General features: G+C 48.6%; 1 protein-coding gene across 1 annotated transcript in view; it reads right to left on the bottom strand.

Annotated features, from left to right (window-relative positions):
- The window catches only part of AKAP1 (A-kinase anchoring protein 1), a 51,687-nt gene that overhangs the window by 7,435 nt on the left and 26,333 nt on the right, over positions 1 to 17,919 (bottom strand). The window contains exons 3-7 of the mRNA XM_075013597.1: positions 12,313 to 12,446; positions 10,676 to 10,802; positions 7,562 to 7,689; positions 4,096 to 4,273; positions 625 to 775 (exon numbers count right to left, since the gene is read on the bottom strand). Of these exons, the coding sequence (XP_074869698.1) occupies positions 625 to 775; positions 4,096 to 4,273; positions 7,562 to 7,689; positions 10,676 to 10,802; positions 12,313 to 12,446 (718 nt within the window). The remainder of the gene's footprint in view (positions 1 to 624; positions 776 to 4,095; positions 4,274 to 7,561; positions 7,690 to 10,675; positions 10,803 to 12,312; positions 12,447 to 17,919) is intronic.

Genomic DNA, 17,919 nt, shown 5'->3' on the forward strand with positions numbered 1-17,919 from the left:
CTAAATGCAGCTGGCCCTGTGCAACGCATGCTGAGCTTGGTTCCTTCCTGCCAACACCAAGTGAGCCATTCCCAGAACACACCTAGCAAGTCTCTACCCAGGGACACGCCGTTTACCAGCAGAGGTGAGAAAAGTACTCAAAAAAGGTATTTGAGGTAACGTACAGCTGTGGGGGGTGTACTTAAGTACAAACTACCAATGCCCTGCTGGAGAGCTACTTGAGTACAATCAAGATGAAGTGTGCCCCTGCATGTACTTGTACTCAAGTATCCAGACATGAAATCAGTTGTATTTTTCCCACCTCTGCTTACAGGACGCAGCCCAGCCCAGCAGATCGGGTACTGGATGTAGCAAGGAGACAAAGTCTAGTCCTGGTTTTGCTGCTGGATGCCCTTAGACAAGTCAATATTCTGTTCCTCAGTTTACCCACCACAAACAAGGATTAACTCTGCCCCTGTCTGCGGAGCACTGAGACATCTATGGATGCAAGCACCAGGGAAAAGAATAAACGAGAAGCCAGACGTCTGCAGAGACACCTCCTCTGCCCCCATCAAGCTGTTATATTCGGTCACAAAAGTTGAACCGTTTTGTTCCGGTCGAGGCAGGAGAAAGAGCATTCCTCACCTGATCTGCCTGAGCGTGTCGATTTTAACTCGCTCGTACCCTCCGTAGTCCACATATCGGATCTCCACTTCGCTGCTCTCTTTGAAGTAGCCAACCACCTGCGCCCGCCACCATGAGCCCTCCAGGCCTGGAGCAGCACAGATCACACCAACTGCAAGACACGGGATGGCAGAGAGGGAAGAGGCAGCATTAGTGACCTTGTCCAGAAGTCCCCTGGGAACGCCAGAGAGAAACAGGCGCGGTGTGGGGGAGGACAGGCTGCTACCTGCCCATGCTGCATTCGAATGAGACCATCAAGGGCCTCGCAGCAGGGAGGCATCATGGCCCAGCAGACAGAGCACTGGACTGGGACTCAGGAGCAATGTTCCCTCTAATCTTTTCCATCCACATGTGAAATAAATTCTATGTACACTGAAGCACGTGCAGATGTGCGCCACCCATGGAAACAGGCTGCTGACTGTGGCACTTTGCTAGTCAGCTGGGCAGCATCCGATTCCCTCCTGGGCAGCTGCCCAATTGCTTGGCTTACAGGGAACATTGTTCAGGAGTTCCATCCAGGGCAGAATAAATTTTGTTATGTGCACCAAGGCATGTGCGAATGTGCACCACCAACAGAAACAAGCTGCCAGCTGTGGGCTCTGTTGATAGCTCTGCAATGACCTGCTAGCTCACCTGAGGCAAGTCGCTGAACCCTTATGCCTCAGATTGCCCTCTCGCCCTTTGTTGTTTGTTCTCATCACAAGCTCTTCAGAAACAGGCTGTTTCTCAGTGTGTGAATGTACAGAGCCTGGCACAAGTACGGCTGGAGCCTTTAGCAGCTACAGGAATTGTACACTTCTATCTCTTGCTCTTTACAAGTTACTTGTAAAGTAGGACTAGTGTTGCCTGTAGTACTAAATAGCTTTTAAGCTCTCAACCTGTGATTCAATTTTTCCGCTTCTGTTTGTTTTAAGGTAGCAGCTCAACCTGAGTAACTTGAGCCAGGAGAAGTACTCCGACCTTTAGCAAACGCATAACCCTCTACAGGGTACGCTGAGTCTTACTGCTGCTAGGGGAGGTGGACAAACATCTATTCTCTGGAAGGTATCTTGAAAAGGAAAATAAATCCAGCTGAGCCGCTCCCTTTCTGAACCACCAAGAAAGAGCCACACACAGACCGCACCCACGTTACCCTGTTGCGCAGTTAAATACTCCCTTGATTATGTTCCGGGAACATGACCTGAATAGAGCAGGGGTTCTCAAACTTCACTGCACCACAGCTCCTTTGCTCCCCTTGCACAGCTAACACCCAGTACCTCAGGCTGAACCAGGAGGTGGAAAAAGTACCCCAAAAGTTTCTTGAGTAAAAATGCAGCTGCTTGGTGGGACAAACTTCAGTACAACTCACTGGTGTCCTTCTGGAAAACTACTTGAGTAAAAATACACACCTGTCAAATTCTGAATGTATTCAAGTACCCAGGAGTGAAAGCGGCTGCACTTTTACTCAAGTAACTTTTGGGGGTATTTCCTCCACCTTTGGGCTGAACCCACACATCACACTGAACCGCTTGAGTGAGCGAGGCAGCGGAAACAGCCACATCAACAGCTCTTCTCTGCCACCCTACAGCACCCGCCAGCCATCTGGAGGCATTGCCAGAAATTATACAGCTATATAGGAGAAAATGACAGTGTTTGATAGCAGAGAAAATAATCCTGATGTTATAATTAGGGTGCCGGCAGTAAACATGTTCAGAAATGCACAGCAAGGCTGCGTCCTGACTGACAAGGCTACAGAGAAAGGAGATGAAACCACCGGCTCCGGGAAAGGTAAATTAAAAAAAACGCCCCACTGCTGAGAAACTTTTAACACTTGCCTCTTGCAGCAAGGCACCTCACGGTCATACGAGCTCACACTGGGTCCCTCCAAGCTTGCGGAGTAGTTAATAACTGGCCAGTGGAGTTCCAGTGTGAGTTTACTTTGGCAGGGAGATAGAAGCTGCCAGACTGGATCAGAATCCAGCCTCATTTCATTTAATAACCCATCTCAGGCACTGGCCAAAAGCAGAGAGTTCATGACAGCCCCACAGTCGCCAGTCGTGGACTAGCCCACTTCCTGCATTAGAACTGCTCCTGGCTTCTACTGCTTTCACATCTGCTGAAGTCCTGAAACCAGGAGCTTGACTACTCCTTCCACAAAGCCTACTGAAAGAGGGTATGGTGGTAGTTTTAACGACCCAGCTTTTAAAATTGACCTTTCATCTCCCCAGGCTCACTGATTAGGAGCTGCAAACATCTGTTTTATTTCACACATTAGTTACGCCATCAAGTAGATGGCGTTTGACACCAGCCAACCCAGAATGCCGCAGAGAGGCTCTCGAGTAGAAAGGAGCAGCAATGCTAAAGGAATCAAAACTCATCTTCCGACTCTAAAGGTAGGTCTACGCAGAGAAGACACTTCAAAATAACTAACCTAGAGCCTACACAATTCAAAACAGCAGTTGGCTTATTTCAAAATAGGTAAACCTCATCCTACGAGGCATAACACCGATTTGAAATAGGGCTGTTTAGACAGGAAACAGAGCTGATTTTGAAATAAGCCATAGTGTCCAATGGCTCTATTTCAAAATAGGCTCTGTTGTGTGTCGACACTATTTCAAAATAGCTGCATGTTACTTCAAAATAAACTATTCTGGAAGAGCTCTTCAAAGCACTGCAGTGTAGACAAAGCCTAAGGTAAGGGAGTAGGGGAGCAAGAAAGGGAAAAAAGTTGTATAAGCAGTAGTACAAGGAAAAACAAATTATCTAAAAGCCGGTCTACTCACTACTATAAAATACTAGTTATCTGATGAAGTGGATATTCCCCATGAAAGCTCATGATCCAATAAAGGTGTTAGTCTCTAGGGCGCCCCAGGACTGGTCCTTGTTTTTGAAGTTACAAGCTAACATGGCTACCCACCTGAGACTTTCTACCCTGAAGTATGTTTTCTAAAGGTAAACGTGGCCCTGCAAGGTGCTCCAACTCAAGCTGATGGCAGCACAGAAGGAACCTCAGAGCTACGTAACCACCTCAAGTGGCATGAGATGGAGTCAGACCTCACTAGGCATTACTACCACCACTCTGATTTCCAACACAGAGCACACATTACCCACAGGGATGTTCATGGAAGAAAACCCTTATTTACCAGTTAACCTATGCAAAGAATGATTTATGCCCCATTTTCAGACAAGCCCTCTAATGTCTCACCCTAAGCTAGTTCTGTCCTGGAACCTCCTCTCCAGGCGCCAGAGCAAACCTGAGGACAAAGGAAGTTTGTAGTTTGACTTACTAGGGAGCGGTGGAGAAGAGGCACTGAAAACAAACACCTTTTAGTGCACACTAGTGACCCCAGGGTGAAGAGGATACAGTCTGCTAGACACTACTAGGAGAGGGCAGGGACAGATCCCAGGAGGAGACCTGCAGCTTGATCATTCATGAGGGATGAAGTGACTTGCCTTCTACTGGAGTTGGCAGGGTTGGGATGCCCGGCTGAGAATAACAGACGTACATCTGCTGGTCCAGGCTGCGCAGCACATGGAAGGTGGGGTGCGTGTGTTGCTGCACAAACATGTGCCCTGCGTTGACTTGGTTAACGACGATGACTTCTACTGTCACTCCATCCGGTAGCATGAGCTGCCAGAGAGAAAGTGAGCATTAGGTTTCCACTGACATACGACTGCAACGTGAACTTCGCTCATTCCAAAGGTTCGTAGTAACCTCAGATTCACTGATACCCTGTCTGCCTTACCGCCAAGAGCGAGAGGCGTCAGCGGTTCAGGAGCTTAGCAGTGGGCTCTGTGGATCTTTGCCTGCAAGAGACATGTTGGAACTTAGGACCAGCTGATGGGGAGCCAGTGCTGACGTATGTCCCTCTGAAGGGGAACCAATCAGTGTAAAGGTTCTCCAACTTCACTGCACCACAATCTCCTCCTGGCAACAAAAGTTACAACATGTCCCAGGCAGGAGCTAAAGCCAAGACCACCGAGCGTGCCTGCCCTGCATGGGGTAGCCAGAGCCACCACACCCTGGTGGGAGACCTGTAAGCTGAGGTGGAAAAGGTACCTCAAAAGTTACTCGAGTACTAGTGCAGCTGCTCTCACTTCTGGGTACTCAAGTACAAACGTGTGATACGTTCACTTGCGCCGTGCACATGGGCAACAACATTACAACTACCACTCTCCAGCTGCCCAACTCTGAATGGGGGCAATACTGCGACCCTCCTGAAATAACCCTGTGATCCCCTGCAACTCCCATTGGGGTTAGAACCCCCAGTATGCAAAACGTTGATTTCCCCTGTGAAATCTGCACAGAGGTAGAAACACACACAGCCAGATTTCACTGAAGGACACCTGATAACTAACACACACACACACACCCCTGTGAATTTTGTGGGCTCTAACAGGTGGTAACAGACATGCAACCACTGTATCTGTAAAGGACATTCTTGAAGGATAGGGGGAAGGCTGTGGGTGAGAGATACCTGGATTTCAGCAAAGCTCCTGATACAGTCTCTCATAGTATTCTTGCCAGCAAGTTAAAGTAGTAAGGACTGGATAAATGGATTGTAAAGCTGGATAGAAAGCTGGTTAGATTGGTGGGCTCGAGGGGTTGCGATCAACCGCTAGATGTCTGGTTGGCGAGTGGTATCAGAGTACCAAGGGTCAGTCCTGGGGCTGATTTTGTTCAACATCGTCATTAATGACCCGGATGAAGGGATGGATTGCACCCTCAGCAAGTTCAGGGATGACACTACGTTAGAGGGAGAGGTAGATCTGATGGAAGGTAGGGATAAGGTTCAGAGTGACCTAGACAAACTGGAGGACGGGGCCAAAAGAAATCTGAGGCTCAACAAGGACAAATGCAGAGTCCTGCACTGGGGATGGAAGAATCCCAAGCATGGTTACAGGCTCAGGAGCAGTCCTCAGAAAAAGCCCTGCGGATTACAGCAGATGAGAAGCTGGACATAAGTAAACAGTGCTCCCTTGTAGCCAAGAAGGCTAACAGCATCTTGGGCAGCATTCACAGGCCTGTTGCCAGCAGATCTAGGAAAGTGACTATTCCTCTTTTTTGACACTGGTGAGGCCACATCTGGAATACTGTGCCTGATTCTGGGTCCCCCATTATAAAAGGAATGTGGGTGCATTGGGGAGAGTCCAGCAGAGAGCAACAAAAATTTAGGAGGCTGGAACACCTGACTTATGAGGAGCAGTTGAGGATTTAGGCATGTTCAGAGAAGAGTGAGGGGGGATTTGATAGCAGCCTTCAAGTACCTGAAGAGAGATTATAAAGAGGCTGTTCTCAGTGGTGACAGACGATTGAACAAGGAGCAATGGTCTCAAGTTGCAGTGGGAGAGGTCTAGGCTGGACCAGGAGGGTGGTGAAGCACTGCAATGAGTTACCTAGAGAGGTGGTGGAATCTCCATCCTTTGAGGTTGAAGGTGAGAGCTGACAAAGTCCTAGTCAGGATGATTTAGTTAAGTTCGGCCTGACTGGAACAGGGGGTTGGACGAGATGAGCTCCTAAGGTCCTCTCCAGCCCTAGGATTCTATGCATCTTGGAAGGGCCACTTGCTCATAGAAATGTCTGCTTTTGATCACAAGGGGCTCCGTGTTCTGAGGCAAGGTGCTCTGTTTCCTCAGTGCCCGCTCGACCCGTCCAGTGTGCTCATCTACAGAATGGATTCTTATGGTGCCCAGTAACTGCAGCCAAGGCTTGCTCTATGCTTAATGCAAAACCACCTTTCGGAACGACAACAGTCAGCATGACAGGAGAATCATAGAACAGAACACTAAGACTGGAAGGGAGCTTGAGAGGCCATCGAGTCCAGCCCCCTGCCCCAATGGCAGGACCAAGTATTGTCTAAACCATCCCTGGTAGACATCTATCTAATCTGTTCTTAAAAATCTTCAGTGATGGAGATCCCACAACCTCCCTTGGCAATTTATTCCACTGTTTGACCACCCTGACAGTTAGGAACTTTTTCCTAATGTCCAACTTAAACCTCCCTTGCAGCAGTTTAAGTCCATTGCCTCTTGTTCTATCCTCAGAGGCCAAAAAGAACAAGTTTCCTCCCTCCTCCTTATGACACCCTTTTAGATACCTGAAAACCGCTATCATGTCACCCCTCAATCTTCTCTCTTCCAAACTAAACAAGCCCAAATCTTTCAGCCTTTCATCACAGGTCACTTTCTCTAGACCGTTAATTGTTCTTGTCGCTCTTTTCTGGACCCTCTAATTTCCCCACATCTTTCTTGAACTGCAGTGCCCAAAACTAGACACAATACTCCAGCTGAGGCCTAACCAGCACAGAGTAGAGTGAAAGAATGACTTCTCGTGTCTTGTTCACAACACACCTGTTAATGCATCCCAGAATCATGTTTGCTTTTTTTGCAACAGCATCACCCTATCGACTCATATTTAGCTTGTGGTCCACTATAACCCCTAGATCCCTTTCTGCTGTACTCATTCCTAGACAGTTTCTCCCCATTCTGTATGTGTGAAACTGATTGTTCCTTCACAAGTGGAGCACTTTGCATTTGTCCTTATTAAACTTCATCCTGTTTACCTCAGACCATTTCTCCAATTTACCCAGATCACTTTGAATTATGACCCTATCCTCCAAAGAAGTTGCAACCCCTCCCAGCTTGGTATCATCTGAAAACTTAATAAGCATACTTTCTATGCCAACATCTAAATCATCAATGAAGATATTGAACAGAACTGGTCCTAACACGAACCCCTGCGGAACCCCACTTGTTATACTTTTCCAGCAGGATAGAGAACCATTAAGAACTACTCTCTGAGTACGGTTATCCAGTCAGTTTTGCCCCAGCCTTCAATGAACGCAATGAGACTCTCCAGATGCATTGAATGGACATGCCCATTCAGTTTAGCATGGCCAGCCTGTGGCCTTGGGCTTACCCAGGAAGTCATGGGGAGGGAATGCAGCATCAGTGACGGGGCTGGAGGAGCATAGATGTTGGTAAGGCTCAGCTCCTTGAACTTCTTCCCAATCAGACTCAGAGCTTTGTCCACATGATGCTGAGCGCCTAAAAGAGCAAAAACAGTCAAATCAGGAGGGCTTGCTGGGTGCACATCCACAGCACAGGGAGTACAGGTGGGAGGCATGGTACTGCACCCTCAGCCTTCAAGTGGTTTCCATCTCAGACAGGAGTTTACAGTTTGGTTCAATGACTCAGCGCCCTCACTATACAAATTGTTCCAGCCCCTCTAACCTGCTGTACCTTGTAACTCCTCCTGAGCAAAATGAGTAAATCCCAACCAACAGGCAACAGAACCTGGATGCACAGCTGTACAAAATAAATAGGGCCACAATGCTTCCCGACACGGGATCACTGGGTGCTGATTTCTGCTTCACTGAAGCAGGTTATTCAATGAGTTCCACGCATCACGTCAGAAAGCTAAGAGTTTTACCAAGTCCCCTGTGTGGAGTGGCTGTTGCGTGCGTTTAAATGTCAGTGACAGGATCTTGACAGCCGATCTTTTTAAAGCCATGCAGGTGATCCAACCACATCCCTTCCATTAACTTTAACAAAGGATTCATGGTTAGATCCTGCTCTGAAAGTCTCAATCAGCTTTTGTGACCAAAGTTCCCTTCTACTTTTTTCCATCTATGTGCAGAATAAGTTTTGTTGTGCGCGCTGGGCCACGTCCGGTCATGCGCCACAACTAGAAACACATCCTTCTGACCATGGAGATTCTGCTGACCAGCTGCGGGGCACCTGAAGCTCTCCTGGGCAGTTGCCCAAGTGCTCGGCTGATAGGGAACCCTGCCTTTGACCCAAATGGTGGTGTGCTTGGGCAAGGAATATTCTTTCAACAGAGGAAACAACCAACCTGAGCAGCATCTGTTCAGGATGAGCCAAACACAGAGCTCAGCATAGCCTAAAAGGCAACAAGTATCTTCAAAACAATTCAGCAGCAAGGGGGGCCAACCCCTCTGGAGCCACAATTGGCTCTTCAGAAGTTAATATGTGACTCCTTGCACAGGTGTAAACTCTGGGGCTGGAGCTACTAGACATCAACTTTCCAATATGCTGAGGTGCTGGCTGCTCAACCCCCAGCTCTGGCCCAGGCCCTGCCCCCACTCTACTCTTTATGGTCTCGATCGTGTCCAACACACTCTCCACTGGCCGCATGTGGCTGTTTGGCTGGCGAGAGGTTAATTGGCTTGAACAATAAATATATTTTCAGAATAACGAGGCCAGTTCTCTATATCAGTAACCACTGCAGTGGCTTCTGCTTCAGAACTAGCCAGACACTACAGGTCTAGATGGAGCTTGGTCTTGTCATGTGTGCAGGGGACTGGACATGATGACCTCTCGAAGTTCCTTCCAGTTCTAGGATTCTGTAATTGCCCAAGTCTCACCTCTTCCTGTCCCCACCTGAGCCTGCCACACTCTCCCACCTCCCTCCTTCTCCAGAGCCTCCTCCATGCTGCCAAACAGCAGATATGCAGTGGGGAAGAAGCACAGGGAAGGAGAGGGAAGTACTCATCTGCAGGCGGTGGGAGCCGCTGACATTACTGCGGCTCCGTGGCAACGTACACTGGTAAATTCTGGCTCCTTCTCATGCTTAGGTTGGCCAACTCTGCAACACAGGGTCAACTGAGCCTAAGTAAGCAAGACTCTAAAGTAATATTTCTTTGTACAGGGGCCCTTCAAAGATTCTGGCACCTCGAGTATTTTTCCAGCTCCTCAAACCATGAACAAAAGTATTTTAGCACATCAAAAAGCAGTCAAGATGCACTTTAAAGACTAGCAAAATAGTTTATTAGGTCACCTAATATACTATTTTGCTAGTCTTTAAAGTGCTACTTGACTGCTTTTTGTTTTGATAGTGTATAGACTAGCACGGCTTCCTCTCTGTTACTATTTTAGCACATGTTTATCTTCAGGAACTTCTCCTGTCAAAAGTCAACAGCAACTTATTCGTGTTCACCACAGTGGTGATGAGATTACAACCAAAACCAGGACCCATTGTGCTGGTCACTGTTCCTGCTGACACTAGTAGGAACACGTCGGGAGGTGGTGAAGTCATGTCAGCAGAATCCCTCTTCCACCAACACACAAACTGGGGGTTTTTGTCAGCCTGGAGGTGCCCGTCAGGAGGACGGCTGGCTTTGTTTTGAAACGCATGCCTGACTTACACACTAGGCCAGTATAACCTTCTCACACAGGCCACGCCTGAGACAGCCCCTACCTTAAAGAACTTACAGTCTAAACCTGAGAGGCAAAATGGACAGAAAACCCAGGTGATGTGACCAATCCAATGGCTGCAAACACATTCGTGCCACTTTTTTGTGTTTCTCTCAATCCTGTCAGCAGGGGGATTAGCGAGATGCGAACGCACTACAGGCCTGTGCTAGCTGTATTTTAACTAGCTCGCTGGAAACAGCCGGGACAGGACAGTGGTGCGGGCAGCACAAGAAAGTCTGCACATGGAGGGCGGGGTAGGAAGGCGTCACACATCAGCATCCTCGCTGTTATTTCCTGGCGTTCTAGTTAGCTTACGGCTCATGTGTGCAGGCCCACCTGGGCTGCAAGTCACAGCCCCTGCTGCAGCGTAGACATAGCCCCAGAGGAACTCTTGTTGCATACCTACGGTTGGGAAAAGAGTACGGCTATTCTGATTCCCACATCTGTGGCAGAAGGGTTTGGGGAAAATCAGTACCCTGTAAACCTTGTCCGCACTATGGAAAGGGGGATTTTGCAATCTCGCATAGACAAGGCAGACATGCAAGCACCCATTAGCTGTGGCGGTAAGCCAAACGCTCTCCCCCACAATTTTAATGCATTAAAAATTCGCCTTCCTTCCTGGCACAGAGATGGCCTAGTCTGGGTGCTATCTGAAGCACTAGTAGGAGCCCTTTGAGCACAGGATTCAAAGTTCAGTATCCAAGGTGCAGCCTGTTCTGTGTTCCTTCATCTAATCGGTGAGTGGTTAGATTTCAGAACACACTGACCCAAAAACCCCAAACACCAATAAACCACAACAGGGAAACATCTCACTCACCTTCTATGTGACAAATCTGGACGTCTTGGGTGTAAGGTAGCGTTGAAATATAAATTTTGGCACCAGAGGTTTGCTTCAGGAAACTCACGTACCTCCCCTGCTTGCCAATGAGCCGGCCAACCAAGTGCTTGATAGAAAAATGGAGAAATCACAGTTAGGAGTGAGAACAGCACCTTTGGTTTTTTTAAACGCTGAATTTTGACTACAAGAAAGGCCACAGCTCCTATTGGGCCATGGGGATCCTGACCTCAGGGCAGAGTGAGATTCTAATGAAGAACGTAACAGCACCATTACCCCAGGACAGGTTAGGGAGATTTTGAATAGTAGCCCAAAGCATTTTCCAATATATCCACATTTTGTTAAGTCTATCTTTCTAGTCTGCAGAAACAGCCCGTGCAGGAAAGAGACAGTAGCCTGCATCGGGCCCAGGTAACTCCTGACATTAATGGAACTGCACTATTCCTTGTGATGCCATGTGCATTTCATTAAGCAAAATCCCTAAGTTTAGCTCTTTAACAAAAACTAATTACAAGTTTCATTAAAGAAATACCGAACAGCCTGTCCTCAAAGGCCATGGATATGGATTCTCCTAATGCAGAGGTAATTCCCTGGGCCTCAGTTAAATGTCCTCCATAAAAAGAGTGGTCTCAGTGAAACTTTGACACAACCTCACAGAAGGAGCCACCATGCTCCACGCACGTGGGAAGGGAATGCCTTGTGTTGCCGAGCTCTGAACCTTCTGGACGACTCAAACCATCCAAGATTCCAAGCTACAAGTATCAATGTTATGGAGCGAAGCCTAAGCAATGGGACAAGTGCAGAACGGGGGAGGGGGTGGATAGCAGCTCTGGAGAGAACAAAGAGCCACCCCCACTCCCACGCCCCAAAGAAAGTTTCCTTCTGCAGAGAAGATCTCAGCATGTTAATGGGAATCAGCCCTGTGAGGGATTCAGAACTTCTGCAGAAAACATGGAACACCTATCCTCCTCATGCAAGAAAAACCAAAGCACACCCTCTTGCCAAGAATCGTGGTCTGTTTTTCAGGGCTTACTAATTTGGCAGTGGGCATTTTTAGCAATTTTTAGTTTTACACACGTTCAAATATCAGGTGGTTCTCTGCAAACACTGTTAACAAGTCATCTTTATAATGCTCCTCAGGGCACAGTACCATTTCCAACAGCAGTAAGCTCAGGTGCACCAAGGAACCTGTCACTTGCACCAGGCATGGTCTACACAGACCAACTGCTGCGCAACACATTTGTGTGCTTCAGAAATCACATCCCTGTGGTCTGCATTTCTGTGCTGAGTTATATATGACTGTTTCCAGCAGTCACTGGATAAACACCCATTTCGGGGGTGTTTGTACCAAGGGTGCTCATTGCTTAGAATTGAGAATCAGCAGTCTTAACAAGGGTTCTTTGCATTTGGAGTCCTTCCCTCAACACAGTCAAGCTGTGGGTAAGCCTAGCACTCACATTAGAGAGAGACAGAGGTACTTTGCTCAAGATCATACTGAGCTAGTGGCAGAATCAGGACTGGAACCCAGAAGGTGGTTCCCAGTCCTCCTCTAACCACTTGCCAAACTCCCCCTAAGATCAGTGCAGAGAACGACGGAGGCCGCGTATTTAGCTCTTCACCTTTGGCACCTCTATCTCCCAGATGGTGAGCTCCGACTTATGGGACTCTAATCCTGGCTCGGAGTTCGGGCAGCTCTCCGTCTTCCCAAGGGCACAGCCGCTGTCCACGGAATCCATGCTATTTACATCCGAACCTATGAGAAAACCAAGCACACCACGGCATTCAGACACGCTACACTAGCCAGCTCTCCGATGCCACACCAAGCCTGACAAAACTCCCGTTTCACCAAGGGCACCCGAACCTGGGCCCTCACGTCCATTCACACCTGACACTAGTTACTGGGTCTGCTATTCAATTTTCAGCTCCTCTAGGAAAGACGAAACGGGTCAGCGTCTGCTCTGTGCTCCTTATGGGAACAGGCCACTAGAAACACTTTCATCCCCTGAACAACTCCTGAAGAATTCCACACAAAGACAGAAATCTGCATCTCCTTGGCCTACTCAGGAATGCAATGGGAAGAGTGCAGGACACCAAGAGCGTGTGCAAGGTCAGATGCAGAAGCTGTGTACTGTTACAACGCAAACGCATACAGCTGCTGTATCAGAATTAGCTCCCCTTGCACTAGATAGGGCTGGCCTTGGCATATAAGCCATGAGAAGACTTCTTTATACTTGAGACACCTGTGGGTTATTGGGAAAAGCCTCCTGTCACTGCATTACTGCTGCCACTGATCAAGGCTGAAGGGGTGAAAGGGATAAGCCACTGCTTAAGATCCTGGGCTTTGCTGCAGGCCACGTGCCATGCTAAGGAACACCCACGCACTTCAGCAGAGCCATACAGGCCAGAGGACGGTGCAGAGTAGCTGCCCCCAGGCTGGGCACTTTTGGGGTTCCTGCAGCAACTGCCAAAACCATCCTGTGGATGGGAGGGACCCAGGAGATTTAGGAGCCTGGTGCAGGGCTTCATCAGAGTCATGTCCCCCTTCTCCCTACAAGCCGCAGCAGCTGGAAGCAAAGCGGCCTGGCCCTTGGGCACCCCATTCCCTGCCAACCCAGAGCAGCAGTGCAAGTGAGCTGAGCGAGGGCAGCGGGGCAGAGTGGGGCAGGCCACCAGGCCACTTTGGATCCTGCTGTGATCAAGTGGGGTGCGCTTGAGGATTTTATTCCCCTGCTGAGGTCACATGTGCCTCCCGCGGTAACACGATGGGGGTTCCTCAATTTCCCTAGGTGAAGCGCCAGCACATGGCTGGTGATGTGCATGTGGGAGAAGTCATCCCACCTGAACGCCCAACAGGCCTCCTGTTACCTCGGCAACCAGGGGACACCTTTCCTCCCTGGGAAAAGAGCAACGGAGGGAGAAGGGGCCTGGTGGGTTTGAACTGGAAATGGGCCGTTGAGTGGGGGAAGTCTTGGCTGACTTGAGGAGGAGGAGGAGGGAGAGTCAGGGCCCTGGCTCGGGGATGCTGTTTGGGCCCCTCTCCCCAAGATGGATTGTGCTGACAGCTTCTGGTTTCCGTGCTGACAAGTCTGTTCTACACTGTGTCCCCGTCGACTAATAAACCTTCTGTTCCCCCTGCTGAGACACATCTGACTGCAGATAGGGCCTGGTGACCTCCACACTGACTCACCTGCCACCATAAGAACATAAGAATGGCCATACTGGGTCAGACCAAAGGTCCATCCAGCCCAGTAGCCCGTCTGCTGACAGTGGCCAGTGTCAGGTGCCCCATCGGGGGTGGGCTGAAAACAATGCTCAAGTGATTTGTCTCCTGCCATACAATCAGAGGCCAGGGACACCATTCCTACCCTTGGCTAATAGCCTTTTATGGACCTAACCTCCAAGAATCTATCTAGCTCCTTCTTAAATTCTGTTATAGTCCTAGCCTCCACCGTCTCCTCTGGCAAGGAGTTCCACCAGTTAACCATGCACTGAGTGAAGAACTTTTATTAGTTTTAAACCTGCTACCCATTAATTTCATGTGGCATCCTCTAGTTCTTTTATTACAGGCACACATAAATAACTTCTTATTCACCCTCTCCACACCTGTTATAGTTTTAGATACCTCGATCATGTCCCCCCTCCTCAGCCTCCTTTTTTCTAAACTGCAAAGTCCCAATCTTTTTAGCCTCTCCTCATACAGACCTGTTCCAAGTCCCTAATCATTTTAGTTGCCCTTTCCGGAACCTTTTCCAGTGCCAGGATCTCTTTGTTTTTAGGTGAGGAGACTACATCTGTACACAGTATTCAAGATGTGGCTGTACCATAGATTTACAGAGGGACAGTAAGATACTCCTTGTCTTATTTGATATCCCTTTTTTAATAATACTTAACATCCTATTTGTCTTTTTGACTGCCTCTGCACACTGCATGGATGTTTTCAAGGAACTATCCACGATAACTCCAAGATCTCATTCCTCATCTGTTATAGCTAAATTAACCCTCATCATATTGTAAATATAGTTGGGGTTATTTTTTCCGATGTGCATTACCTTACACTTACCCACATTAAATGTCATTTGCCGTTTTGTTGCCCAAAAGGATTTTCACCATGTGAATCATACTTGCATTACAACTGTGCTTAAAGTTCACTCTTGCTTTCTCTTTTATGGAGCTATACTTATCTCATAGACCTGGAAGGGACCGTGAGAGGACAGTGAGTCCAGTCCCCTGCCCTCACAGGAGGACCTGGCACCATCCAGACAATTTTTTTTTTTTTTAAATCTATGTGTCTCAGTTCATTAAGTGGCCCCCTCAAGGACTGAGCTCACAACCCTGGTTTAGCAGGCCAGTGCTTAAATCACTGAGCTCTCCCTCCTCCATGGTGAATGGGGACAGGCTGGGGGAACATGGTCCCTGCTGCTGTCCTTCACCAGGCAGAGCAAAGGCAGGGCAAGGACCATGGGCCCTGTGTCCCCTGCCAGCCAGGGATGGCCCTGCCTTTCGGAGCCCAAAAGTAAGTCCTGGGTTTAGCAGGTGGGTCCTTGAAAGTGTCAGTGCAGCCCTGAAAACATTAATGAGAGAGAGAGAGACTGAAAGCTCTTTACGGAAAGTCAGGGTTGCTTCAGTGCAAAGCATAGATCCACCTCACAATGTGACTTGGGCAGGCCATGGGGGTGATGCTCCCAAGATCTCCACTCATGGTTAGAAGTGGAAGGAAATCTTTGGAGCAACTGAAGCGACTGCTTTCAAAAGACTCTGGGAATGCTCCATCTGCAAAGGAAAACCAGCTGAACGGAGGTAAGTGTACCACGAACCAGACATCTTGCAAGCCAGTGAATGAAGCAGAATTCTGATGCGCCCCATTCCAGATACTAAGCAAGGAAGCATCTAATGGCCAAGGTGATATTAAAGATTTTAGACATTTTGGGATGGGGCTTGAGGGAACTCAAGGAAAAAGGTACACGCAAGTCAAAGATCAAATGCATGGGCTCCTGGCACAAAGTTTCTTAAACAATGTTCTGGGAAACACTGGTGTTCTGTGAACAACTCACGGGTGTGCTGGGAGCATCTGACACTTGCCTGATCTCACACTGATGTTTTAGATTTTCCGTTATGAAAACCAGATACAAAGTTAATTGCTTGTTGGTAGGACACCTGATTAAATCACTTCCTTTTGTTTGTGCTGTATACCTTGCTGCTTGGGTTGACTTTTTTTGGAAGATTTTCACAGGTGCTCCGCACAGGAAATATTATTGTTTGGCGTTCCGTGCTCTCAAAAAGCTTAAGTAACATTGTGCTAGAAAAAGATGCATCTGGGCATGAGTGAGTTGATAAAAGCAAGCTGCCAAGTATGAGAAGCAGAGGCCCTCTCTAAGAACTGACTTTAGTGTGACTGAAAACTGGAAAGGATCACTCCCAGTGTGCTGAAGCTCAGAGGAACTGTTCTTTTCATGGGAATCAAATTCATGCCCCTGGAGCGGGAGCATGCAAATCTTTCCTTGCTACTCTTGAATTGAGCAAGCAACACAGCAGTGAAGAGCGTAGGTTACTCAGAATGCAAGCTGTCTGGGTCAGCCACTGAATGACTGGCACAATAGGGTCCTGGCCTTTGAACAGGGAAACAGTGGCTTAACACCCACACTTAAGCCCAAATACATCTGAAAAGCTGTGGGCAAGAAGGTGTTGAAGTCTGGGGCTAGGACTGCCCTGTTCAGGCAGGCTTGCTTCCTAGAGGCCCAAAACTAGGCCGTGCCTTCTACCTGGGAAGGGTCACCTAGACACATAAGCAATAGCTATGAAAGCTACAAGGTCACCCAAAGCTACAAAAACCAAACTAGATAAATTCATGGAGGTTAGGCCCACCAGTGGCTAGTGGCCAGGATGCATAGGAATGATGTCCCTAGCCTCCAGCCTCACTTTGTCAAAAGCTGGAAATGGATGACAGAAGAGGGATCACTTGAGGATCACATATTCTGTTGGCTCCCTCTGGGGCACCTGGCACTAGCCACTGTTGGAGAACAGGATAGTGGGCTAGATGGACCTTCGATCTCATCCAGTATGGCCGCCTTTATGTTCTAAGGTGTATCAGGCAGTAATCTAAGACCTACAGCCCAAGCTTATAAATTAGCTTAAGCGCTTTGCACAAGGCCTAAAAGCTTTAGTAAGCACATCAGCCACCAGCGACTGCTAGTCCCAAGATCCTGTAAGACTGTTCTGATGAACAAATATAAGTGACACGCAACCACAAGAACGTGTCTGCTACCAGCTTTGATATTTTAGGGTAGGAACATCAGCAGATGTTTAACTGCCTGATTATTACTGCAACCAACTGATATATGTTTGCAAACCTGAGATAATGAGTACACCAATACATAGCAGCAGGACAGGCACCCCGGCACTATTAGGGTGAGGGAGTTAGTTATAGACAAAAGAGGCTGAACATTCACAGCAGCCGCCAACTCCAACTGCAGAACGAACCGTGGCCCAGAACAGGAGTGGGCAATAATTTTCACAGAGTCTGTAAGTTTTGGAACTGGTCATGGGCCGGCTCTGGGGGCTACAGAGAGTGAACGTGAAAGGAACACAGAGTCAGACTGATGCCGATTGTGTGCCACAGCATGTGTGACAGTGGTCGTGTGCGCGGCACAGACTGGGCATGTGTAACACTGCGTGCACGTGGGCTGCTGCTGGGTGCGTTTTGGAGAGAAGCCGCCCTCTGTCTCTTTAAGGGAATCTGTCCTGCTGTGTGGTCTCCCCCCTCCCCTGCTCCGCACTCCTGAGTGAGTCGCTTTCCATCCATGCTTCAGACTGGAGCAGCTCTGCTGTTTGTCTCCATCTCCCCAATCCCTGCTCTAAAGGGATGGGGAACAGGCAGGGGAACACCCTGACTTCAGCACTACCCTCTCCCCTCCACCCCACATGTCCTGGGGCACCCCAGGCCCTTATACCGAGTTCCCTCCTGCACCCAACCTCCTCCTCAGACCCCGCGCCCACTCCGTAAGGGTGGTGGGAGAGCACTGGATTAAAAAGTGCCATTATTGCTTCCTGCTCCTGTGTGCCATAACCGAAATCCGCCCTGTCACAGCCGAACCTTGCTCTGAACATCTGAAAGGAGATCCCCCAGGCAGACAGTGATCCTGAGTATCAGATCTGTGGCCTGACCTGGGAAGGGGCAGAACAAAGAAGCTGCTATGCTGCCTTGCGTGTTTGGTGTACAAGTTGAACTT

This window comes from Carettochelys insculpta, chromosome 19 (assembly GCF_033958435.1).
Source record: "Carettochelys insculpta isolate YL-2023 chromosome 19, ASM3395843v1, whole genome shotgun sequence".
Classification (NCBI taxonomy): domain Eukaryota; kingdom Metazoa; phylum Chordata; order Testudines; family Carettochelyidae; genus Carettochelys; species Carettochelys insculpta.